General features: G+C 37.9%; 2 protein-coding genes and 1 non-coding gene across 3 annotated transcripts; all 3 read left to right on the top strand.

The window, feature by feature from the left end:
- Nucleotides 1-776: 776 nt before the first annotated feature.
- Nucleotides 777-1919, top strand: LOC124106043 (polyadenylate-binding protein-interacting protein 1-like). The gene is given in 2 exon segments (XM_046463568.1): nt 777-1021; nt 1023-1919. Coding segments are annotated over 2 exon segments (954 nt in total). The 3' UTR covers nt 1732-1919.
- A 2135-nt stretch (nt 1920-4054) lies between these two features.
- LOC124106040 (polyribonucleotide nucleotidyltransferase 1, mitochondrial-like) lies at nt 4055-6514 on the top strand. Its single transcript, XM_046463564.2, is given in 2 exon segments — nt 4055-5933; nt 5936-6514. Coding segments are annotated over 2 exon segments (2346 nt in total). The 5' UTR covers nt 4055-4060; the 3' UTR covers nt 6409-6514.
- Nucleotides 6515-23450: 16936 nt separating this feature from the next.
- Nucleotides 23451-23583, top strand: LOC124106112 (small nucleolar RNA SNORA70). Its single transcript, XR_006855998.1, has one exon. It is a non-coding gene; the product is annotated as a small nucleolar RNA SNORA70 (small nucleolar RNA).
- Nucleotides 23584-26866: the final 3283 nt, after the last annotated feature.

The raw sequence follows: 26866 nt of genomic DNA, 5'->3' as shown, positions 1-26866 counted from the left end.
CTGAAAGGGAAACAAGGAAAACTACCCCATTTTACAATAGCCTCAAAATAAATAAAATACTTGGGAATCAACTTAACAAAAGAGGTGAAAGACCTCTAAAATGAAAACTACAAAATGCTAAAGAAAGAAATTAAAGTAGACCTTAGAAGATGGAAACATCTCCCTTGTTCTTGGATAGGCAGAATTAATATTGTCAAAATGACCATACTACCAAAAGCACTATACAGATTTAATGCAATTCCAATTAAAATCCCAATAACATTCCTCATAGAATTCAAAAAAGCATTCATGAAATTCATCTGGAAAAATAAGAGACCCAGAATAGCTACAGCAATCCTTAGCAAGAAGAGTGAAGCAGGTGGCATCACTGTACCAGACCTGAAACTATATTACAGAGCCAAGTAACAAAACCAGCATGGTATTGGCACTAAAATAGACTTGTAGACCAATGGACACAGAGACAAACCCAAATAATTACAGTTAACTTATATTAGACAAAGGCACCAAAAACGTACATTGGAGAAATGATAGCTTCTTCAACAAATGGTGCTGGGACAACTGGAAATCCATATGCAACAAAATGAAATTAAACCCCTATTTCTCACCATGCACAAAACTCAACTCAAAGTGGATCAAGAACCTAGGAATTAAATCAGACACTCTGCACCTAATTGAAGAAAAAGTAGGCCCAAATCGCCATCATGTAGGATTAGGCCTCTACTTCTTTAATAAGACTCCTATAGCACAAGAATTAAAATCAAGAATCAATAAATGCGATGGATTCAAAGTTAAAAGCTTCTTCTCAACAAAAGAAACAATCACTTTTCGATCGGGCTCCAGAATCCTACGAGGATGGTTGTGAGGATTATCCCACTCTATCAGAATATGTTCAGGATTTTTTGAATCATCTTACAGAACAGCCTGGCAGTTTTGAAACAGAAATTGAACAGTTTGCAGAGACCCTGAATGGCTGGGTTACAACAGATGATGCTTTGCAAGAACTTGTGGAACTCATCTACCAACAGATGTCGGACTGAATATGAAGTTAAAGATCAAGCTGCAAAAGGAGATGAAGTGACTCGAAAACGATTTCATGCATTTGTACTCTTTCTGGGAGAACTTTATCTTAACTTGGAGATCAAGGGAACAAATGGACAGGTTACAAGAGCAGATATCCTTCAGGTTGGTCTACGAGAATTGCTGAATGCCCTCTTCTCTAATCCAATGGATGACAACTTAATTTGTGCAGTAAAATTACTGAAGTTGACAGGATCAGTTTTGGAAGATGCCTGGAAGGAAAAAGGAAAAACTGATATGGAAGAAATTATTCAGAGAATTGAAAATGTTGTCCTAGATGCAAACTGTAGCAGAGATGTAAAACAGATGCTCTTGAAGCTTGTTGAACTCCGGTCAAGTAACTGGGGTAGAGTCCATGCAACTTCAACATACAGAGAAGCAACACCTGAAAATGATCCTAACTACTTTATGAATGAACCGACATTTTATACATCTGATGGTGTTCCTTTCACTGCAGCTGATCCAGATTACCAAGAGAAATATCAAGAATTACTTGAAAGAGAGGACTTTTTTCCAGATTATGAAGAAAATGGAACAGATTTATCAGGGGGTGGTGATCCATATTTGGATGATATTGATGGTGAGATGGACCCAGAGATTGAAGAAGCTTATGAAAAGTTTTGTTTGGAATCAGAGCGTAAGCGAAAACAGTAAAGTTAAATTTCAGCATATCAGTTTTATAAAACAGTTTAGGTATGGTGATTTAGCAGAACACAGGAAAGCAAGAAAATGTGTCACACTTATACCAAATTAAGGATGTTGAGTTATGTTACTAATGTATGCAACTTTAATTTTGTTTAACACTATCTGCCAAAATAAACTTTATTCCCTATAACTTAAAATGTGTATATATATAAAATAGTTTATTATGTACAGTTAATTCCACTGTTTTGGCTGCAATAAAATTGATTTTGAAATAAAAAAAAAAAAAAGAAACAATCAGTGAAGTGAATAGAGAGCCTACAGAATGGGAGCAAATTTTTACCACACACACATCAGATAGAGCACTAATCTCTAGGATATATAAAGAACTCAAAAATCTCAACACCAAGAAAACAAATAACCCAATTAATAAATGGGCCAAGGAGCTGAACAGATACTTCTCAGAAGATGAGATACAATCAATCAACAAATATATGAAAAAAATGTTCAACATCTCTAGTAATTAGAGAAATGCAAATCAAAACCACTGTAATATTTCATCTTACTCTAGTCAGAATGACAACTATTAAGAATATAAACAATAAGTGTTGGTGAGGATGTAGGGGAAAAGGTACACTCATACACTGCTGGTGAGACTGTAAACTGGTACAGCCAATATGGAAAGCAGGATAGAGATTCCTTGGGAAACTGGAAGTGGAACCACTATTTGACCCAGCTATCCCATTCCTCGGTTTATACCCAAAGGACTTAAAAACAGCATACTATACAATTCACAATAGCTAAACTCTGGAACCAACCTAGATGCCATTCAGTAGATGAATGGATAAAGAAAATGTGGTATATATACACAATGGAATATTATTAAGCATTAAAAAAGAATAAAATCATGGCATTTGCAGGTAAATGGATAAAGTTGGAGAATATAATGCAAAGTAAACCAATTCCAAAAAACCAAACGCCAAATATTTTCTCAGATATAAGAGTGCTAATTTATAATGGGTTTGGGGATGGGAGCATGGACGAACTCTAGATAGGGCAAAGGGGTTGAAGAAGGTATGAGGGTAAAAAAAAACAGTGGAATGAGATGGACATCATTACCGTAAATAAATGTGTGAAGACATGAATGGTGTGACTCTATTTTGTGTACAACCAGAGATATGAAAAATTGTGCTCTATATGTGTGATATAAATTGTAATGCATTCTGCTGTCATATATAAAAAATTAGAATTAAAAGAAAGATTTCAGATGTCTGAGGTGACAGAGGTACACATGGTTTATAAGATCTTCAACTACCGGCTGTTTCCTGAGCATGAAGAAAATGTACAAAAATTATGAAGTTTCCTTTGACATTTGGACATAACCAATTCCATGTGAAAAGAAAGTTTCCTCAAGGTAGTTTCTAAATAATAACTTTGTTTTTCTACTATGCAAACAGGAGTCTTTGTGTAGCATTCAGTATAAGAATGCCTTCCAAATCACCAACACATCCTTTCACAAACCATCTTTGATGAAAAATCAAACAGATACTAAAAGAACTCATAGTTAATGGACAGATAGAAATGCATTCAGGAACCTGAATCAAGTTGAAAATTTGCATTGAAACCCTTTAAAATAAAAAAGTGCACCTTTCAAAATTCTGATTATGAAGTAATATGAATTATTGAATACTACATAGAAATGAATGAGGTAGATCTAGACATGAACATGGAAACATAATTATTATTCAGAATGTTTGTGTATGTATGTGTGTGTGTGTGTGTGTGTGTGTGCGCACGCGCGTGCACACGTGCATGTATGGGTTTAAAGCATCTTATGATATGTTAAAGGGATTCAGAAAGACAAACACAAAGATCTATAGAAACCCAGCCTGTATTGAAAATGTGGAGGGCCAGGTGTGGAGAACAGGTGATAAGCAGTTTATGTTGTGGTTACCAGTGTAGCTATGAAACCTTTTAAATCATTGAGTGGGTCAAACAATAAAACCAATAGACTGGCAATATCCAGCACCCCAGTGGTTTTATTTTTGGTGGATAAGTATCTTTTTAAACCAAACTCTTTATCTATTTCTTTACATATATATGCTTGTTCGTATATGAGAAGATATAAATTGTTTATAAATGCGGAATGTTACTGGTGCTTACCTTTGAGAAACAAAATCCACCAAGGAGGAGTGGTGACAGAGTGTTAAAGGGAAACTTGCACGTGTTTCTCTATTGTTCTATTTTCCACTTCTCTATTGTTTGACCTTTGCGGTGGGGACGAAGTCACGTATTAAAGAGAATTGTGCTTTATAAAAATCAAAATATGGTGCTGCGTGTCATGGCGGCCTGCAGTCGCTGCTGCTCTTGCCTCCGGCTCCGGCCGCTGGGCGATAGTCCCCTCCGCATGCCCAGGCGGAATCCGGCGCTCACGTATTTGCAGATACGAGCACTATCGGGTAGCGTGGGGTCCCGAGCTGTGGCTGTGGACCTAGGCAACAGAAAAATAGAAATATCCTCTGGGAAACTGGCCAGATTTGCAGATGGCTCTGCTGTAGTACAGTCAGGTGACACTGCAGTGATGGTCACAGCTGTCAGTAAAACAAAACCTTCACCTTCCCAGTTCATGCCTTTGGTGGTTGACTACAGACAGAAGGCTGCTGCAGCAGGTAGAATTCCCACAAACTATCTTAGAAGAGAGATTGTTTCTTCTGATAAAGAAATTCTTACAAGTCAAATAATAGATCGTTCAATTAGACCTCTCTTTCCTGCTGGCTACTTTTATGATACACAAGTCCTTTGTAATCTGTTAGCAGTAGATGGTATTAATGAACCTGATGTCCTAGCAATTAATGGTGTTTCTGTAGCCCTCTCATTATCAGATATTCCTTGGAATGGACCTGTTGGGGCAGTACGAATAGGAATGATTGATGGGGAATGTATTGTTAATCCAACAAGAAAAGAAATGTCTTCAAGTACTTTAAATTTAATGGTTGCTGGAGCACCTAAAAGTCAGATTGTCATGTTGGAAGCCTCTGCAGAGAACATTTTACAGCAAGACTTTTGCCATGCTATCAAAGTGGGAGTGAAACACACCCAACAAATAATTCAGGGCATCCAGCAGTTGGTGAAAGAAATTGGTGTTACCAAGAGGACACCTCAGAAGATATTTACCCCTTCACAAGAGATTGTGAAATATGTTCATAAACTTGCCATGGAGAAACTCTATGCAGTTTTTACAAATTATGAACATGATAAAATTTCCAGAGATGAAGCTGTTAACAAGATAAGATTAGATACAGAGGAACAACTAAAGGAAACATTTCCAGATGTCGATCCATATGAAATAATAGAATCCTTCAATGTTGTTGCAAAGGAGGTTTTCAGAAGTATTATTTTGAATGAATACAAAAGGTGTGATGGACGCGATTTGACTTCACTTAGGAATATAAGTTGTGAGGTAGATATGTTTAAAACTCTTCATGGATCAGCATTATTTCAAAGGGGACAAACACAGGTGCTTTGTACTGTTACGTTTGATTCATTAGAATCTAGTATTAAATCAGACCGAACAGCAATAAATGGGATAAAAGACAAAAATTTCATGCTACACTATGAGTTTCCTCCTTATGCAACTAATGAAATTGGAAAAGTCACTGGCATAAATAGAAGAGAGCTTGGGCATGGTGCTCTTGCTGAGAAAGCTTTGTATCCTGTTATTCCCAAAGATTTTCCTTTTACCATAAGAGTGACATCTGAAGTCTTAGAGTCAAACGGGTCATCTTCTATGGCATCTGCATGTGGTGGAAGTTTGGCATTAATGGATGCAGGGGTTCCAATTTCATCTGCTGTTGCAGGTGTAGCAATAGGATTGGTCACCAAAAGCAATCCTGAGAAGGGTGAAATAGAAGATTATCGTTTGCTGACAGATATTCTGGGAATTGAAGATTACAATGGAGACATGGATTTCAAAATAGCTGGTACTAATAAGGGAATAACTGCATTACAGGCTGATATTAAATTACCTGGAATACCAATGAAAATTGTAATGGAAGCCATTCAGCAAGCATCAGTGGCAAAGAAAGAGATACTACAGATTATGAACAAAACTATTTCAAAACCTCGAGCATCTAGAAAAGAAAATGGACCTGTTGTAGAAACTGTTCAGGTTCCATTATCAAAATGAGCAAGATTTGTTGGACCAGGTGGATATCATTTAAAAAACTTCAAGCTGAAACAGGTGTAACTATTAATAAGTTGGATGAAGAAACATTTTCTGTATTTGCACCAACACCCAGTGCAATGCATGAAGCAAAAGAATTCATTAGTGAAATCTGCAAAGATGATCAAGAGCAACAATTAGAGTTTGGAGCAGTTTATACTGCCACAATAACTGAAATCAGAGACACTGGAGTAATGGTAAAACTATATCCAAATATGACTGCTGTGCTTCTTCATAACACACAACTTGATCAACGAAAGATTAAACATCCCACTGCCCTAGGATTAGAAGTTGGCCAAGAAATTCAGGTGAAATACTTCGGTCGTGATCCAGCTGATGGAAGAATGAGGCTTTCTCGTAAAGTGCTTCAGTCTCCAGCTACAAATGTTGTCAAAACTCTAAATGACAGAAGCAGTATTGTAATGGGAGAACCTATTTCACAAACATCATCTAATTCTTCCCAGTGATTTTTTTTAAAGAATTCTAGGGTGATATTATATATAGCAAAATTTTAGTATTCTAATGTGTAGACTTATATATAGTATAAATATATTCTAATCATTTGTATTAAAATGCTCACATGTGCCATTTTTTATTACAAGAATAACATGTTTTTATTTATAATATAAACCAATAAATATTTATTACTAAAAAAAATCAAAATATAATTCATAAAGTTTGAGGAAAATAATGATAAGAATAGATAAAAATCACCCTCAATCACAGGTATAACAGTTGATCGCTGTCTTAGTGTGTTTGGGCTGCCATAAGAGAATATCATAGACTTCGACTTAAACAACACACATTTATTTTTCACAGTTCCAGAAGCCAGAAAGCTCAAGGTCAGAGTGCCAGTAGGACGGGATTCTGGCAAGGGCCCTCTTCTAGGGGGGTGGATGGCCACCTTATTGCTGTGGCCTCACATGGTGGAGAGAGAGGGAGCTTTCATGTCTCTTCTTCTTCATATGTAGATACTAACACATCATGAGGCCCCCACACTAGTGACCTCCTCCAAACCTAACTACCATTCAAAGGCTTCACCCCTTAGTGACATTCACATTGTTGGGGGGGAAGCAAATTTTCTGTGTGTTTGTTGAGAGGGAGGCCAAGGACTGAGCCCAGGACTTTGCATGCACTAGGCAAGTACTTTACCACTGAGCTACCCGCCCCCACCCCCAGCCCTCAACATAAAAATTGGGGGGCTGGGCACAAAAACATTCAACCTCTAATAATAATTTTTGGTATATTTTCTTCTTAATTTTTCTAAAGTATATTTAAAACAGTTTAGATAGTACCATATGTACATAGTTTTAAATTTATTATGCATTATTTTGTCTTCATTTTAGTGGATTATTAGTATAGATTCATGTCAAAGAACATATCATTTGAAATAGTTTTTATCCATATTGCTAAAAAGCTTTCCAACAGGGTTGATTAGATTTCCAGATCTACCAATAAGTATGTAAGGGAACTTGTTGTACTGTACCTTTGCCAACAATGAGAATTATCAATTTAGAAACTCTAAAAGATGCCATCTGATTATTTTAAAACTTTAAAATTGAAATATGTAAAGATACAAACAGAGAAGTGTCTGGTTGTCCCAAAGAAAGTCCACCTGAACAACCAACGTCCAGAACACCATACTCAGAAATTCCCTCAAGCCCCATTGTCACTACTCCCCCAGTAAAATCACTACTCTCATTGTTTTCTTTCCTGTTTTAGTATATTATTCTACTTTAGAAATCCAGTATATCATGTGTTTATCTAGTCTATTGTGAATGGACATTTGGATGGCTTTCAATTTTGGACCATGAACATTTCTGTGACTATATGAAGACATAGAGGTGGAATTCCTGGACCACAGGGTATGCCTATGTTCAGCCTCAATAGATACTGCCCAACAGTAATTTCCAATATAGTTCTTTAATTTAGATTTTTTCCCAGGAGCGAATAAAAATTTTAGCTTCAAAAAATTCTGGTAAATACTCTTTTGCATCTTAGCTAGTTTGCTATGCTGGTTCATCATTGTGGCTTTAATTTGCATTTCTTGGTGTTTAATTCTCATTGAACTCTTTTTTTGTAAAGTTACTAGCCATTTGTAGATAATCTTCTTTTGTAAATTACTTGAATATTTTGTCCACATTTCTATTAAGTTGTCCATCTGTTTTTGAATTATGTAAGCAATTTTTATATTCTAGATTTGACTCCTTCTATCAAATATCTTCTTCTACTTTTTGATTGTCTTCTTACTCTTTAGGGATGTTTTTTGATAAACAAATGGTATACATTTTAATAGACTCTAGTTTATCATCTTTTTCCATTCTGATTTATGCTTATTGTGTCCTTTTGAAAAGAATCTCTCTCTACTCCAAGATCCTAAACATATTCTGCTTTTATTAAATATGCATTTTTTGATATTCACTGAAATTAAGTTTTCCTTTTTTAAAATTTTATTTTGGTCTTTCATAATTTCATTGTCAACTCTTGTTTTTTTTTTTTTTTTTTTTTAACCAGAGAGTGAACCTAGGGGCGCTTAACCACTGAGTCACATCCCCATCCCTTTTTGTATTTTATTTAGACAGGGTCTCACTGAATTGCTTAGGACCTCACTAAGTTGCTGAGGCTGTCTTTGAACTTGCAATCCTCCTGCCTCAGTCTCCCAAGCCACTGGGATTACAGATGTGTGCCACTGTGCCCAGGCAACCCTTGTTTTTTATAGGCATTGTTACAAAAATACATTTGTATTTTTTATAAAATATGTATATAAGAAAAATTTTGCACATTTGGTCCTAGTTTTTTGTAACTTGTTTGCTTTGTAATTATTTATAATAAATAGTAAAGTCATCAAATCAAATTATCTTTTGTGACTTTTTCCATTTACTTTAGGTTTAAATAGTTTTTATTATCTAGTTTTTAGAAAAAATATTTTTGCTTTGTTTCATTTTTATTTTGTTTTTCTTTTTAAAATTTAGTTCTTTGATTCATGTAGGACTTTTTCTGGCTGATATATAAGGTGAAAATTCTAAATTGATTTATTTCCTCCTAGACTTAGACTAATTTTCCTTTTATTAATAGGGTAATTCTTCTTTTTTGAACTGATTTATAATGCCTCCTTTATAATAAGTTGAGTTAGTTTATACACCATAATTAGCTTCTTATATATCTGCTCGGATCCAGGATTTATATATCAATTCTAATGCTATCATATAGGTTTTCAAAATTTTGTGTGGCTTTATTTGTTTTTCAGAGTTTGTTTTGGCAAGGCATGCTTTCCTATTATTTTTCAAACATTTTTACTGTAGTAATCTGTTTACTCTTCTGGATCAGCTTTAGAATTATTTTATTTTTTAGCTCCCCAAAAAGTTCCTTGGGATTTAAGATTAGAATACTTTAAATTTATGAGTTAACTCGTGGAGTCTATTTCCTTTTCCTCTCAATATTTAGTCTTCTGTACCAGGATGGTTTTTATACCTCTACATTTTACTGAAAGCCTCTCTATGTGTATAGACAGTTGTATGTATATAGGTATATATTCCACGATAATTCAATTTGGATATTTTTTTGATTCATTTTTGACTCTTGATCCACTCCCCTGTTAAATGCTAGCAAACTGAAGTTCCAGAAGGCAACTCCTTCCCAGGCAGGTGGAGACAGCAAAACCTTCCTAATGGGATACTTGCTCACCAGTGTGGTAGTTCCTGGAAATGATCCTCTGTCCTTGAGTTCCCAGCCAGACATAGGACCAAGAATGGTCACCATCAATATTTAAGGTAGAGTGAACAACTGCAACCAGTTGGCATTGACCCCAAACCAAGCAGTGGGATCAAATTTGAATGGAGTAGCAAGAAAATCCAAGCCAATTTGTATGGACTCACTCCAGTCACTTTACTAACTTTACTGTAATTCAACCCATATTTCATACAGTTGAAATCTTTGAACCCCATTTATTGTGTTATGGTGACATATCACATATATCTAGCAAGTAGAACTGACTTCAATGGGCTACATTGCAAGTATAAATATTAAATACACAGATAAAAAGTAATTTCTATATCTGGGTGAAGGAGAGAAAACAACATTCACACCTGATTGTTTGCACCACAATTAATCCTCAAATTCTAAATTATGTAGAAGTGTGTGGTTTATGAGAGGACATGCCGCAGTCTGGCTGGGCACAAAGTAACTGAGCCACCACAAAGCCTTGTAGATTCAAACAGCAACTCTTTATTCCCGAACTCTCACAAGCAGTCTCTGCACACTTCCCGTGAACACCCTGCCTCCACTCAGCTCCGCGCACCAATTCTCTCAGAACCCCCGCGAGAACTCAAAGGGAACTCCAAAGGAGCGGGCGCCTGAGGCAGCAGGATACGCCCTAATCCCAGCAGGATCCACCCTAAACCCGGAGCCACCCTAATCCCTGAGCAGGGTCACCTTTCAACCCAAAATGCCATGTGTCATTCCTACTTGGCTATGGCTCTCAGCATCTCCCCCCTTCTGTTTAATTAAACAACAAGCAATGTGGCTTAGGGAACGTGCCTGTTAGGTTGTCCAATTCAACATATGGTTCTTACCCATCATCGGATGAGCTGACCTCTAGGCGTCAGCCTCCTGTCTTAGGTTGGTACCACTGCAATTGGATCATACCCGTCACTGACTACCGGTCCAGCATATAGCCATACTTGTGGATAGGCCTATGCACCAGTGTGTGTGGGGGGGGTTCTTTGCCTCAACTCTGTTGGCCCCCAAATTTTAGACCATCACTAGCAAAAGGGAGGATGATACAGAAATGCCACGAAATGAAGCCAATTGACGGCTCCTTTGGAAAAATTGTATCACTGGTGACACCATCAGCAAAGATATGCCAGCACTAACACAATTCGCTGCACCAACAGATAGTTCACAATGCATACAAGTGATACATAGTCCAGGCAAGTTCTGTAAGCAGTTCAAAGCGGGGGAATCTATCAATATGTCCATTTCCTCCCAAAGAAAATCGACTCCTTGATTGAGCATTACTTGTTGAGTTATTATTCATTGATGCATCAGTTTATACAGTTTACTGTGATAGCTATCATAGAAGCTATAGTTTGGTTTTATCTTTGTCTTCACCGGCACTGGGATGAAGATAGGAATTCTGGCAATGATGCTAAAAAGAAATTATGTAACATTCCAACAGGTACTAAGAAAACAATTTTCTGAACAATTGACATTATCCTGAACAGAATTATTAAACATAGTGAAAAGGAAAGGTGAAAGTAAACAAACAGATCTGTTAGCCTCCTTATTTGTTCACATATTAAAACAATCCTCAACAGCTGTTTACCCAATTTAAATTAAACCATTAAAATCACGTGAATAAAAAAAAATTAGGATCCATTTTTTCATGAGCGCTCCTCATATATGATATATGGACATACGCACATACAGACATACAACACAAAACACAAGAGTGCACACAAACGTACAAAACATAAGACAGTAGTAAAGGCCTTGTAGCTTTACACAGGTGAAATCTCCATTGCAATGTTTAAAAACTCCACAGTCAAAAAATAAAACTGATCAGAAAAACATTAACCTAGGTTTGTATGAGCTCAAAAAATAAAATAGAACTTTATGATGTGGGAAAAGGCAATAATAAAATAGATATTGAAAAAAGCATCCTGGTTAATCACTGTCACAGATGTAAGAATAGCCAAGCTGGAGCTCTGGATATCAGCTGTTATGGATTTGAGTCAAATCATCTTCTTTTTGGTCTGTAGAAATCGCTTTGGTTAGTCTCTCTGGAATCCAAATCAGCTGCTGTTCTCCCTGTGGAAACACACAAACAGAACCCTGACTCCAGACAATCACTGGGTCAGGACCTTTCCATTGTCCTGTTAAAATATCCTTCCAAAGTACCTTAGGTTTATGTACATTTTTTGGATACATATGTCTTTCCGCAGCACTAAGTCCTGATGAATCCAAATTTAAAAAGTTTAGAGTTTAAAAAGAGTTATTTTAAAGAATTTAAAAAGAGTTATTTTAAGTTTATCTTTGGGGGATATATACCCCTTTCCAATTCCCTCTTTTTGCTTTAATAAGTACATTTTAATAGTTTTATGAGCTCTTTCAACTATGCCTTGTCCCTGTGGATTGTATGGGATTCCTGTTATATGAGTAATACCAAATGATGAGCAAAATTGTTTAAAAGAGGTAGAAGTATAACCAGGACCATTATCTGTTTTTAACTGTTTTGAAACGCCCACAGTGGCAAAATTTTGTAAGCAATGAGCTATAACATCTTTATTTTTTTCTCTGGCATGAAGGGAGCCCATCAAAAATCCGGAAGAAGTATCAACTGTAACATGCAAATATTTTAATTTTCCAAATTCTGGCAAGTGTGTGACATCCATCTGCCAAATATGGTTAGGTATCAATCCTCTAGGATTGACTCCAAGATTAACTTGTGGTAAAAAGGTCACACAATTTTGACATTGTTTTATTATATGTCTGGCTTGTTCCTTAGTTATTTTAAAATGCTTTTGTAAAGTATTAGCATTGACATGGACCCTTTTATGAAAATTTGTAGCTTCTTCTAGTGTAGAGAAAATATGTATGTCATGTGTAGTTTTATCTGCTAAATCATTGCCCAAACTAAGGGCTCCAGGCAATCCTGTATGTGCCCTGATATGTCCTATAAAGAATGGATCTTTTCTGTCCCAGATTGCCACAGTCTGTCTGGCTGCAGCAAAATAACCGGGGGGTGACGAATAACTTGTGTATGTTGATACAGCAGGAGTAGGAGCCGTTTATTGCAGGACAGGAGCAGTATTTATACATTCCACACAGCTTATCTAATTAGCATAAACTAGATACATCAGTCAACCAATAAGGAATCTCTACACTTAATGGCTCGCTTTTGTTACTTCTCAAACCACTCCCTCTGGCATTTTGCTAGGCACCATCCAGACTTGTTTACGAACTCTAACATTCCCCTGGCAAAATGCCAGGTGTTATTTTGACTTGTTTACAGACTCTAACATTTCCCCCTTTTGTTTAATTTAAATAACGACCATAGTGGTTTTTACAAAAACACCATAAATAACCTGTTACAAACAGAAAGGAAGGATACAAAATGTCACAATACCAAGCCATTCCATGGCTCCATGTAAGAAGCCCTTGGAAAAATTTTACCAGCAATGACACCATTTGCAAAGATAGATTAACTTACAGTCCAGGTAAGTTCTGCAGGCAGCTAGCTTAAATCACAGTCCAGGTAAGTTCTGCAGGCAGCTAGCTTAAATCACAGTCCAGGTAAGTTCTGCAGGCAGCTAGCTTGATCCGAAGTCTCGTCCGGTTCTCAGCTGAAATCTCAGTCCGGTTCTCAGCAACACTGGGAATTCTTCCACCTTGGTCTTTACCGGCACTGGGACGAAGGCAGGAACTCCGGATGGCTAAAGAAAATCCTGTAGCATTCTACTAAGAAAACAACCTTCTGAACAATTTAGTACATTATATCAAGGTTTTTTTGCATTTGAAATAAGCATTAATAGTGCTCATTACTCATTAGCTTCCAGGTGTGGGAGAACCATTGTAGTTACTGGTCTTGGAAATGACCAAACATCAGGGACACCAGTAGTGTCTTCTGCGGCTGTAGCGTCCCGGGTAGCCCCAGATGGCCCTGGGGAGAGTCCCGGACTCAAACTGCTACTGGGCACAGGGAGCAAGAGCCTGCGAGACTGTGCCTCCAAGTCAGGTCTAGATTTGGGCTCTCAGCAGTGGAAGAGCCGGCTGCCGCCGTTTGGAAAGCCCTTGCTGCTCCATGACCAGCTCGCGCATGTGGCAGCCGCAGCGCCGATTCATGCAGCGCCGATTCATGCACCCTCCGGTAACGAAAAGTATTCAGTAATAGCCTTTTGCTGCAACTTTTTTCCTGATAATCCTTTTTCCTCTGATAATCTTTCTTCTTCTGAACTTTCTGTTTCTTTCTGACTAGAGTTCCTGGGCTTCTATCAACACATGCCCTAACTATTCTTGGTTCCACTGGGGTGCCTTCTTCCCTTAGTAATTTACTTCTCGCCCCTTCCATATTTTCATCACAAAGACAATACAATACACTGAGACAAAACAAGACACAAACATACTGTATCAATCTTCTCCATTTTCTCGAAATGGCCATTTTTCCTCTCGCCCTATCTGCCTAGGGACGAGCAGATTGCTCCCGTCCTATCTATGGACGGGCAGCTTTTTTCGTCACTTACCCCCGAGTGTCCCGGGGCTCCCCGTAACAGGCCACCATCTGCCGGAGTCCGGCTGGCTGCAGCAAAATAACCGGGGGGTGACGAATAACTTGTGTATGTTGATACAGCAGGAGTAGGAGCCGTTTATTGCAGGACAGGAGCAGTATTTATACATTCCACACAGCTTATCTAATTAGCATAAACTAGATACATCAGTCAACCAATAAGGAATCTCTACACTTAATGGCTCGCTTTTGTTACTTCTCAAACCACTCCCTCTGGCATTTTGCTAGGCACCATCCAGACTTGTTTACGAACTCTAACATTCCCCTGGCAAAATGCCAGGTGTTATTTTGACTTGTTTACAGACTCTAACACCAGATTAGACTTTGTATAGTGGAAAACAAAGAGAAAACAGTAGAGGAAGGAGAAATCCTACCAGCATCTTCAAGGGATACTATAGCATTAACTATATACTGACTATCAGAAAACAAATTAAATACAGAATCTTTAAACATCACAAAAGCTTGTAATACTGCATTATTCTCTACCTTTGGAGCTGATTGTTTGGGTACTAAAAATGTAAAAGTTTGATCAGGGGTAACTACTGCTGCTGTACCATTATTTGACCCTTCAGTGAATATATTTGGAGCATTCATGATAGGTGATTTTCTTGTCATTTTTGGAAAAACTACAGGATGCGAGGACCAAAAAGACAACAAAGGATTAGATGGTAAGTGATTATCAAATGAAACATTAGATTTACACATGATTATTGCCCAAGTATTTAACTCATTAGCTAACTCATCAATTTGATCCATAGTATATGGAGTAATAATTTTATTGGGAGAAATTCCAAACACTCCCTTTGCTGCTTTTATTCCTTTGAGTATTAATTGTCCTACAGCCTCAGGATACCTAGTAAGAATAGTGTTAGGAGAATAAGATAAATGTATCCACAATAATGGACCTTCTTGCCAAAATACTCCTGTAGGAATATTTTTTGTTGGTAGTACAATAAATAATAAAGGCAAACTTATATCAATTCTATCCAAATGCATATTTTCCAAATATGTTTCAATAATTTTTAATGCCTTTCTTGCTTCAGGCGTTAACATGCGGGGTGAATTTGGATCTGATGGACCTTTTAGGATATCAAATAAAGGTCCCAAATCTCCTGTTGGTATGCTTAGATAAGGCCTTATCCAATTTATGTCTCCCAATAACTTTTGAAAGTCGTTAAGTGATTTGAGTTGATCTACTCGTATTTGAATTTTTGGACGGACCGTGGTTGAAGATAATAGAACTCCTAAATAATTAATTGGAAAATTTAATTGTACTTTATCTATTGCTATCTCTAGATTATACTTTTTTAATAAATTTGTAAGTGTGGCATAACATTCTGACAATGTGTTTTTATCTTTATGTGCTAGTAATACATCACCCATATAGTGAAATATTTGTAGTTCAGGATTTTGATTTCTAAGTGGCTGGATTGCTTTGTTAACATCAATTTGACACATAGTTGGGCTGTTAGCCATCCCTTGAGGGAGTACTTTCCATTCATATCTCTGATCAGGACCTTCATGATTCAGTGCAGGGATAGTAAATGCAAAACGTGGACTATCCTCAGGATGAATTGGAATTGAAAAAAAACAATTTTTAATATCTATAGCTAAAACATACCAGGTTTTTGGCAAAGCAGACAATTGAGGAATCCCTGATTGAGCAGGTCCCATAATAACCATCTCATTATTAATGGCTCTTTAATCTTGCAATAATCTCCATTTACCTGATTTCTTTTTGATGACAAAAATGGGAGTATTATGGGGAGATACGGAAGGTTGTATATGTCCCTCCACTAATTGTTGTTTAACCAGGTTATGGGCTACTTGTATCTTTTCTTTAGTCAGGGGCCACTGAGGAACCCATACTGGTCTTTCTGATTTCCAAGTAATTTTGATTGTCTCAGTGGCCCCTTCTGAAAACCCAATCCATGTATATTTATTCCTTGATCTATTTGAACTGGTGCTGCTATACCTTGTTCTTGTTCTCCTAATCTTTTTTCTTTCCTAAAACCTTGTCTAGCCCTAGTAGTGGGCACATTAGGATTGATGTTATTTGTTAATGTCAAACCTAATTGATCTAGGACATCTCGTCCCCATAAATTTATAGGAAGATGATCCAATACATAGGTCTGTATAGTTCCTTCACATCCTTCAGGATCCTTCCAATCTAATACCACTGCACTTCTATGGGGATTAGTCGCCACTCCTAGGCCTCGAAGCGTTTGATTGGCTTGTTGTAATGGCCAATGTTTTGGCCATTCTTGACGAGATATGATGCTAAGTTCAGCACCTGTGTCCAGTAGCCCATTAAATTCATGTCCTGGGCGAGAATCTAAATTTAAAGACAGCATAGCCCAATCTACACCTGTGGAGCCTAATCCCCTGGAACCTCTTTCTACAGTACGACTGGAAAATTTATCATGCAGGCTGGGTATTATTAATAACTGTGCTATTCTATCTCCTGGTGAAATTACTGATATACCTCTTGGATAACTAGCTATAATTTTTATTTCACCTACATAATCGGGATCAATTACCCCAGGACTTATCATAAGTCCTTTTAGTGTAGAAGAACTGTGTCCCAATAATAAGCCTACTGTTCCTTGGGGAAGAGGTCCTTTTACTCCTGTGGGAATGATTTGAACTCCCATCTCTGGAGTTAGTACTGCTCTGGCAGAGGCGCAGTTGTCCAACCCTGTGCTCCCTCTGGTTTGTCTGATGAGGGATTTAATGGATAATGTGTCCTGGGCACTACCCTGATGGTGTTGCTGGGTTCCTCCATTGCTCCATATATTTGTGGTTGTGGGCCCCGGAGCATTGGGCCCCCCAGTCCGTTTTTTGGCAATGGAGCCTGATGCCTTTCTCCACGATATCATGGGTAAACACCTGGTCCTTGTCCATTCTTTGATAACGGAATACCCTCTATGGTGGTTTGAGAAAGGCATTCATTAGCCCAATGTCTCCTTCCATGGCATCGTGGGCAAATACCCGGTATTCTATTCCTTTGATACCTAGTTTTGTTAAACCCTTTTCCTATGGGGCAATTCCTTTTAAAATGTCCTGTTTGTTCACAATTGTAGCATGTTTTTGGCCTGGCATCTAAAGCCTGTTGTACTGCAGCTGCCAAGACTTGCCCTTGTTCATTAATGTCTCTACATAATTTAATATATGTGTTTAAATCTTCATGTTTCCAAGGTCTAATAACCTCTCTGCAGCAACGATTTGCTTGGTCATAAGCCAGTTGTTTTATTAATGGCATTGCTTGTTCTGTATCCCCAAAAACTCTGGCAGCTGTTTGAATAAGCCTATGTACAAATTCAGCGTAAGGTTCATTAGCTCTCTGTATTACCTTAGATAACTGACCTTGTAAATCTCCATGTCCTTGTAAAGTCTTCCATGCCCTAACTGCGTCTGCAGCAATTTGTGCATATATAGCAGGATCATATTCAATTTGTTGCCCTTGACCCTCATAAGGTCCTTTTCCTAACAACATATCTAGATTTATTTGAGTGTAACCGGCTGCTTCACTTCACCTAGTTGTCTCTGTGCAAAATTCCTCATTGGCAACCTTCCATAACAAATATTGTCCTCCATTTAGCACAGATTTACACATGTTAGCCCAATCTGCTGGCGTCATGTCCAAGTTGGTATTGGATTCAACCATGCTTACAGTGAAGGGTGCTTGTGGACCATAGGTTGTTACAGCCTCCTTTAATTGCTTCACTGTTTTGAAATCTAAAGCATGGTGAATTCGTTGCCCTCCTGCCTGCTCAAGTACAGGGCATGCTAATCTTTGAGGTCCTGCCTCAGGATTCAATCTATCAACTACGGGGGTTGAGGGCCACTCAGCTGTCTCCATAGGTGGAGCTGTTCGTTGAATTATGCCCTCTGGTGATAGAACGGAGTTAGTAGCAGCCTCCTGTTGTAGTTTCCCCCCTGATAGCTGTTTCTCCTCTAAGCTTTTTTCCTTTAAATTTTCTTCCTCTATCTGACTAGCTGGAGAGACCTTCTCTTTTGCTTGATCTAACATGTTTTCTACCATAGTCTGGACCTCTAACAATTTACTTAACACTCTTTCAGTTTGTTTTTCACTAATTTCTAATCTACTATAAAGATAACACAACCCAACAAGATAACACAAAACAAAACCGAAACAGAATGAAACAAAAACGGAATAAAAAATCGTTGTATCAATTTTCTCTTCCTTAGGGCCCAACAACTTGAAACCTTGAGCCAACCATTTTTCCCAGTTTGCCTGAGAAAGTTTTAGGGATAGGCAGCTTGAAACAAAAACAAAATAAATGAAAACAAGAACACATTGTTTTTTGAAATGGTCACCCATTCTCTCGCCTTCCCTCAGGGGCGAGCAATTTCACTTACCTCCAAGCTTCAGGCGTTCCCCGTACAGGCCACCAAATGCCGCAGTCTGGCTGGGCACAAAATAACTGAGCCACCACAAAGCCTTGTAGATTCAAACAGCAACTCTTTATTCCCGAACTCTCACAAGCAGTCTCTGCACACTTCCCGTGAACACCCTGCCTCCACTCGGCTCCGCGCACCAATTCTCTCAGAACCCCCGCAAGAACTCAATGGGAACTCCAAAGGAGCAGGCGCCTGAGGCAGCAGAATACGCCCTAATCCAAGCAGGATCCACCCTTAATCTGGAGCCGCCCTTTTCCCAGCAGGATCCACCCTAAACCCGGAGCCACCCTAATCCCTGAGCAGGGTCACCTTTCAACCCAAAATGCCATGCGTCATTCCTACTTGGCTATGGCTCTCAGCAAGGACATACATGATGCTCTGTCCCATGAGCTGATGTCGGATGACAGCCACTACCCATTCTTCAGTATCTTACATCACCACTTTCCATGCACATTATCTGCTTTACTGTGCTAGGTACAAAGTTAGGATTGCTATACCTGTGCCACCTCGAGAGTACTTTGTAAAGATGTGTCAAATACAGGGGGGGTGAACTCCTTTGCCCAATCTGAGAGCCCTCAGAAAGACCCTTACCTCACATGCCTCATTGTACTCAGGTACTACAGATTTCACACTGACTGTTAGAAATCAATTACGTCCATGGGCTGAACACTCCTCTTTCTTTTCAAATGCCATTTAACATATAACTTGTTTTAGGAGGTATAAAGTCATTAACACCTTACTTGGAAATAGTTTCAAAAAATTAAAGAAACTGAGAAAATGTGAATGCTTAAGTCCTGAGGGATGGGGAAGTCCCCTGAAAAGGGCTGAGGAGGAGCAAGGAGAAGTATGTCAAGGTCAACTATTTTGTGATTTGCCAGGCATAGGCCTTAGGTTTAAAACCATGACTTTATATAAGTAATATATATGTTTATTGGTGCTATTTCAACATAGTTTATATATTTACTTAACATGATGAATAAAACTTTAAACATTTTTATGTCCCTTAATTTTTAATTCCTTCCCCACCAAGAATTTATTGACTGTTATTGTAAATCCTTTATATTTGAGAAGACTAATGTATTAGTTAGGTTTATCCAGAGAAACAGCTGTGTGTGTATATATGTTTGGCAAGAAAGATTTATGTTAGGGATTGCCTCACAGTTATAGAGGCTGGCAAATCCAAAACATACAGGGCAAGCCATCAGGCTGAGATCCAGGAGGAGCTGATATTGCAGTTCATGTCTAAAGGCCATCTGCTGCAGAATTCCTTCCTGTTTAGGGGTGTGTGTGTGTGTGTGTGTGTGTGAGAGAGAGAGAGAGAGAGAGAGAGAGAGAGAGAGAATCTTTATACTACTAAGGTTTGCAACTGAATGGATGAGACTCACCTACATTATTGAGGGTAATAAGCTTTATTCAAACTGAGTGCAGTGGTACACACCTATAATCCTAACCACTAGGGAAGCTGAGGCAAGGGGATTGTGAGTTCAAAGCTAGCCCCAGAAAAAGCAAGGTGCTAAACAACACAGGAGACCCTGTCTGTAAGTAAAATACAAAATGGGGCAGGGGATGTGGCTCAGTGGTCAAGTGCTCCTGAGTTGAATCCTTGGTACAGAAAAAAAAAAAGCTTTATTCAAAGTTTGCTGATTAATATGTTAATGTCATCTACAAAAAGCACTCTCAGATGTATCCAGAATGTTTGATCTAACATCAGGGCACCCTAGCCCCACCAAGTTTATACATGAAATTAACCATTACAACAAATTTCCTAAGTTCTCCCTAAATTCTCAAATTTAACATAATGCAAACATAGAAAAGCTGAAGGCTTGCCTGAGTTCACAATGCTGGTAATGGCCAAGCTTATTTATTACCTAAGTGAAACGATGCTACTCACTATAAATTCAGAACGACTTGTATCTCGCTTTGTTAAATTAGTGATTTTCAATTTCTTTGGTCACAAGTCTTCCTTACACTAAAATCATTGAGGACTGTGAAGAACTTTTGGTTATATAGGTTAAATTGTATTATTTATCACACTTGACAATAATACTGATAAACTTTTAAATATTACCCATACATATAAAAATAATAAACTCAGAAAATATCAGCATAAACATTTTTATTTCCCCAAATCAAAAGAAAAAATTCTGAGAAGAGTGGCACTATTTTACATTTTTAGAAATCTGACTCAATGGAAGGCAACTGAATTCTCATTTCTGTTTCTGAATCGAATTTGTTACTATTCATTGTTTTGTTTGAAAACAATCGGGCTTTGCACAGGTATGTTGTTAAACAAGGAAAAATATTTTATTAGCCTCTTGGGATACCAGAATATTCTCTTGCTAGACTGTGCACTGCCAAATAACCATTGTTCTTCTGCCAATATTTCTTTTAAGTCAAAATAATGTTCCAAGAAAAGGTGGCTAGTTTCGCTCACAAGGCAACAAACAATCGCATCGAGTCTGCAGAGCATGCTTGAAGAACCTCTGTGCAGTCCTGGCACAAAGGAAGAAACAGTGGAGAATGCGGCCAGAGCATGGTACCCAGCACACCCTCATATAGCATTAAATGGAGTGGAAGTTTAAAAGGCTAGTCATGCTGTGGGTGATCAGTACATGCCCCCTCCTCCTTGACTTCATATCCCTCAGTGCTCTTTGACTCCTCCTGACCTGTTAAGTTTCCACAAACTGCTTTGCCAAGATTCCAAGACCTTCTCACCAGGAACCGGATTTTGAACTTGGCCACCTGGTGTTAAGGGCTTCTTCAAAAAGAAGGTAGATTGGAGCTTATCCAGCTTCTGACCCCTGAGGTGTCCTTCCTTATGACAGTGTCACTTGGATTCTCATGGGCTCTGTGATATTTGAGCCTAGTGTGCAACAATTTTTTGGTTTTAGAGATTTTGTTTTAATTTTTTGGTTGTGGATGGACACAATACCTTTATTTTATTTATTTATTTTTATGTGGTGCTGAGGATCAAACCCAGTGCCTCAAACATGCTAGGCAAGCGCTCTACAACTGAGCCACAACTGCAGCCTGTAGAGGTATTTTTAAAAAGAATTTGTGACCCAGAAATGGAAAGACATAATAGTTCTAAATGTGGCCAGTTCTCATCTTTAAATCTTCAAATAGCTAAACAAAGCAAAACAAAACAAGCAAACATATAAAACAACAACAACAAAGAATCCTGCACAGTAAATAGCATCTTTGGTGATATGGGAAAAAAAATTTTGCCTTTCAGTAGAAAACACATATTTTCTGTGATGTATCCTTCCAAGGTATTGGATTATAGTCCTGTTCATTGTCTTTGTAAGTTATAGGTAAATGATAGATACACAAATTTTATCCTGTCAGCTAGTATTTTAATTGGCTTCCTCCTCCTCTGGAAAATCAATTTTATTTCTATTTGTAATAATTCTGTGATATAATAAATGTTCCTTATTGTTTAGACTGCTTCTTCTGTTACTTGCAGCCAAAAGCTGCCTAACATATCCCCTGTGAATGGGGTCATTAATACTTTTCTGACTATTTCATGGGACTGTTCAAAAGCTCTTTGAAAGGTATTTGATGTATAATAAGTGTCAGGTATGATACATTAGTTTACTGAATGCTTAAATATCCACCTCTTTGTGTCCAAAAATTAGAAAAGAAATTAGTCCATACTTATTCGTTCAAGGCTTTAACATGGCTGCAGTTTCTGTTTATGATGCTAATCTACAAAACCTGGGCTCACTCACCTACTTGTATTTAACTGACTATTGGAATTCAAAGAAAAAGTGTCAAGTAGAAAGGCCTTTATTGAATGGAATATTAAAAACACAGTGATCAATACTGCAAGATTTATTTATTTATTTTTTTAAAAGAGAGAGTTAAAGAGTGAGAGAGAGAGAGAGAGAGAATTTTTCGATATTTATTTTCTAGTTTTTGGCAGACACAACATCTTTATTTGTTTGTGGTGCTGAGGATCGAACCTGGGCCGCACGCATGCCAGGCGAGTGCGCCACCGCTTGAGCCACATCCCAGCCCCATTACTGCAAGATTTAATTTACCATGGTATTACATTACTGGCATGTCTCATGTTTGATTATTTGTCTCAGTACTGCAAGTGGTTGAGTTTGTAGCTCACTGGAGAATTGAGTACTTTTTTTGTAGCCAAGTATCAGAGACACTTCTGTCATCTCTGAGTCCACAGACAAGTGACCATTTATTAAATCCCTTTTGAAGATGACAGTTACTGTAGAACCCTTCTCAAGTCCCCATCCCCAAATTTGGAGGCATTTGGAAATTAGAGCTTAAACCTTCTTATTTGTCTAAGTATATTACAAAACTTGGGTTTCCCTTTAGGGTGACAAAAATGTGTCCTTATTGTTTAGACTGCATTTTCTGTTACTTGCAGCCAAAAGCTGTCTAACACATCCCCTCTGAATGGGGTCATTAATACTTTAATTGTTGTTGTTGTACAAAATTTCAAATGTGGTAAACATCACTGAATTATACTTTTAAAATGGTTAAAATTATAAGTTTTATGTAATGTGCATTTTATCATAATAAAAATAACAACTAAAACAAACAAAACAAAATATTTTAACTTGCAGCTAGTTTGAGAACTTCTACATGAGAAATACAGAGTACATCTAGGAAATAATGAATTTCAAGACAAGAGTTGAGATATCCAAGCTTGATCTAAGGATGATCTTCCAGTTCATAGAGAAGGGTAGGTGGGTGACACACTATGTTCTCTGTCAGCAGATTGTCCTCTAGTCAAGCACTATGGGTAAGAACTCTAAATCTTCAATAAAACAGCATCTTCAGCCAGTTAAACTAACAGACTCCTTTGCTACTGGGATCCTAGTGTGCAAAGCTGCAAATCGTAACCTCCTCAGAAGAGTAGGCAGCCTGTAGCTTGTGTAGGTCACCCTGAAGGACCATGAAGATAGCCCTTTCCAAAACCCATTCCTGTCTCTGTCTGATCCTGTGCTGTGTCCTATCTCAGGTCTAGACAGGTATGCAGGGTGCATTTGGGGGAAGTTCCAGAGCATGATGGCCAGAGTTCACATTGGCCAAGTCATCAGTTCTGCATGCACCAAGCTGCAGAACAAGGGACATGTGTTTGAGGCCCTTCTCAAGGCCAAGTCTAAGTTCCTTGGCCACCAGAACATCTACATCCCAAATTGGTGGGCTTTACCAAGTTTAATACAGGTTAATTAGCAGACATGGTGGCTAAGATGGTTATTTTATCAAATATTCCCAGTCATGGTCCCCTGGGCCAGTGGTAGAGCCTGCACTCAAGAAGACTTTCTCTGTGTTGCCCCTTTCTCACTCAGTCCAACAATAAATCCTACTTCATGTCCAAAAAACTAAGAAATAATAATAAATAAAAGAATAAACACAAACTGGAAGAATACAATTCACAGTGACCCTGAAAGGCTTTGACGGATTCTTCCTCTTCAATTCCTATTGAAGTACAAAATGAAGAGGAAAGGCAGATACAACAACAACAACAAACAGAAAAACAACCAACAAAACTATCAGTATCAGAACAGAAGAATGGACTCCAATGAAGATCTAATCAAAGGAAGACTGGGCAGAGGGGTTCTGCTGGAATGATGGCAGATGGGAGAGAAAGAAATGAGTCTGGAGGACAGCTCTAAAGTCCTAACAACCTTATGATAGGTCATCCAGAGATTTAGAAAAGATGAAAATAAACAGTGGGATGCTTTTTAGACCTCTCAAGCAGCTTTTTAGAGACATCACTGAAGAAATGAGAGTCTTCTGTTCTAGAAGGGTCCTCCCAGAACCAAGCAGAAGAAGTGAAAAAATAAAAGCAGCGCTTGACACATTCTACTGAAAAGTCTGAGCTGTATGAATAAAGAGAAAGCCCTGAGACCTTACAATCAGAAAAAAGGGAGCAGATTACCTATATTGATCAGAACTACCAACAATATATTGTAAGGGAAAACAGAGCAGTTCTCTATCCAGCCAAGCAAAATCAAGAATGAGAGAAAAATATTTTCAGATAGATAAGGACTTTAAAAGTTGATCTCCACAGACTCTATATGAAAGAATAACTTAAGGTTGAAGTTACCAAAATAAACAATAAATCCAAGAAAGAGACAGTCATGAGACACAAGGAAAAATGAAAAGAAAACACCAATAAAACTTAAATTTAAGTCCAAACAGTTTTTGAAAATATGGATTAAAAGCTTAAGGCAATTTCTAAGAAATTATTCCTGAGAATATAAAGCCATTACATTAAAAATAAAAACTACTACTACAACCCATAGCAGCACTGTTCAGTAGAAATATAATGTAAGCTGTAAATATGAGTTATGTAAATAATTGTAAAAAGTTTTGAGGAGCTATATTAAAGAGAGCAAAATAAACAATTTGAATTAATTTTAATACTGTATTTTATTTAAACTAGTATGCCCCAAATCTTATCATTTCGAAATTCAATCAGTGTAAGAATTATTAACAATATATTTTATTTTGTGTTTGAAATCCAGCATATATTTCATATTTACAGCACATCTCAATGCAGACCAACCACATCTTCAGTGCTTCTGAAGAGCTTTATGTGTGTCTAGTACCATAATATTATATATCCTGGATCTAGTGTTAAGAATTCAGGTGATTTTAAGAAAACGAAGATGTAGGTAAGGAGTTAAAGTATGCCGAGAGTCTTATCTTATTCTCAGGACAGGTAGCAAAATAAAAATCCTGACAATGTTAAAAATTAATATTAACCAATATAAATATAATATGTAAGTTCTAAAGCATTAGAAAAAAAGCACAACCAATTTAATAAAAGAAAGTGAAAATAAAAAAAAATAAATCATGTCTGATAGTTGAAAAAGTCTAGTTCATATAAACTTTGAAATACTGTGCCATAGTTAAAAAGAGTGAGGTGTACCACATGCTAGGCATCTCTGTTGGTGCTCAGTGAGCTTTGCTCACTAGCATTCACGTCCTTGTGTAACACTTCCTCCTCAAGAGTAGGTTGGACCTGCCAATTGTCTTCTGATAAACAGAATATGAGAGAAGTGATAAGGTGTCACTTCCAAGATTAGGTAACAAAAAGACTCTGGTTTCCATCTTGGGTGCAATCTCTCTGGGATCATCACTTTTGGCAAAGCCAGCTGCCATATCCTGAGTCAAACCACCAACCTGTGTGTGGACCCATGTGGCAAAGTACAGAAGCCCTCCAACAAGCATATCCATGAGTTTGGAAGAAGACTCCCATCTCACTGTCATGGAGCCTTCAGAAGAGATCACAGCCTCAGACAAAAGTTTGGCTGCTACAGCATTAAGAGACATGGAGTCAGGGTGGCCCAAAGAAGTTGCATCTGAAACTCATCCACCCAATCATGCAGTAGTAATGCTTGTTGCTTTAAGCCCCTAAGGTTTGGAGTAATTTTTGACAGGAATAGATACTAATACAGTATATATGAACATTAAATAAAAAGCCAATCGCTGTTTAGTACATGTAGTAGGATCCTATATATACTGAAAATGTAGAAATAAAATTGGATGCAAGGTAGACAAGAAGGATTTATTACAATGTGATTATTTCTACCTTTCCTCAAACTTATTCTCCTTCCACACACTAAGGGTTTAGCTGCTCAGGCAGAGGATGGAAGCTGCAAGCATTAGCGAAAGGATGTGCTTGTCTACACAGTGAAGAGAGAAAAGAAGAAAGGAGAGAGGGCAGAGAAATACACACAAACTGGGGCAGAAAAAGAGTCTTGTGATCTCTCACATGAGACCTCTCGAGCAGTTTGAGAAGTGTAGCGTGTGGTGTGCATTGGGGGCCATTAAGGGTTTTCAAGAGATGGGTACAAGGACCAGAAATGCTTTCTAATTAATATTTCTTTGACTTTAACTTTATTCACAGACTGGCTCTGTGGAGAATTGAATTTTATTAGGATGATGTATGTGCACAGGTAAATATTTGCACAAGAAAACCTTGTAAGGAAGCAGTGAAGGACTGTCTAGTCTATGTTCTCCTGTATTTGCAAGTTCACTAGCAACCCTGTATTGATAAAAACCTGAAGGAACCATCACTCTAAAATCTCTGTGATGGGTCAATGGCACAGAACAGCATCAACAAATACTATATAATTCTTACTGATTGCTGTGACACAGGCAGGGGTGCATGCTTGTGGTGCCAGGGTTGACATGGACAATGTGAGAGAGAAGAAAATGGGGGGACCATGGGTAAC

Source organism: Marmota monax, unplaced genomic scaffold (genome assembly GCF_021218885.2).
Source record: "Marmota monax isolate L192 unplaced genomic scaffold, Marmota_monax_Labrador192_F-V1.1 WCK01_AAM20220418_F8-fsc00057, whole genome shotgun sequence".
NCBI lineage: Eukaryota > Metazoa > Chordata > Mammalia > Rodentia > Sciuridae > Marmota > Marmota monax.
The sequence above is the reverse complement of the archived record's forward strand: the minus strand, read 5'-3'. Positions and strand labels throughout refer to the sequence as shown.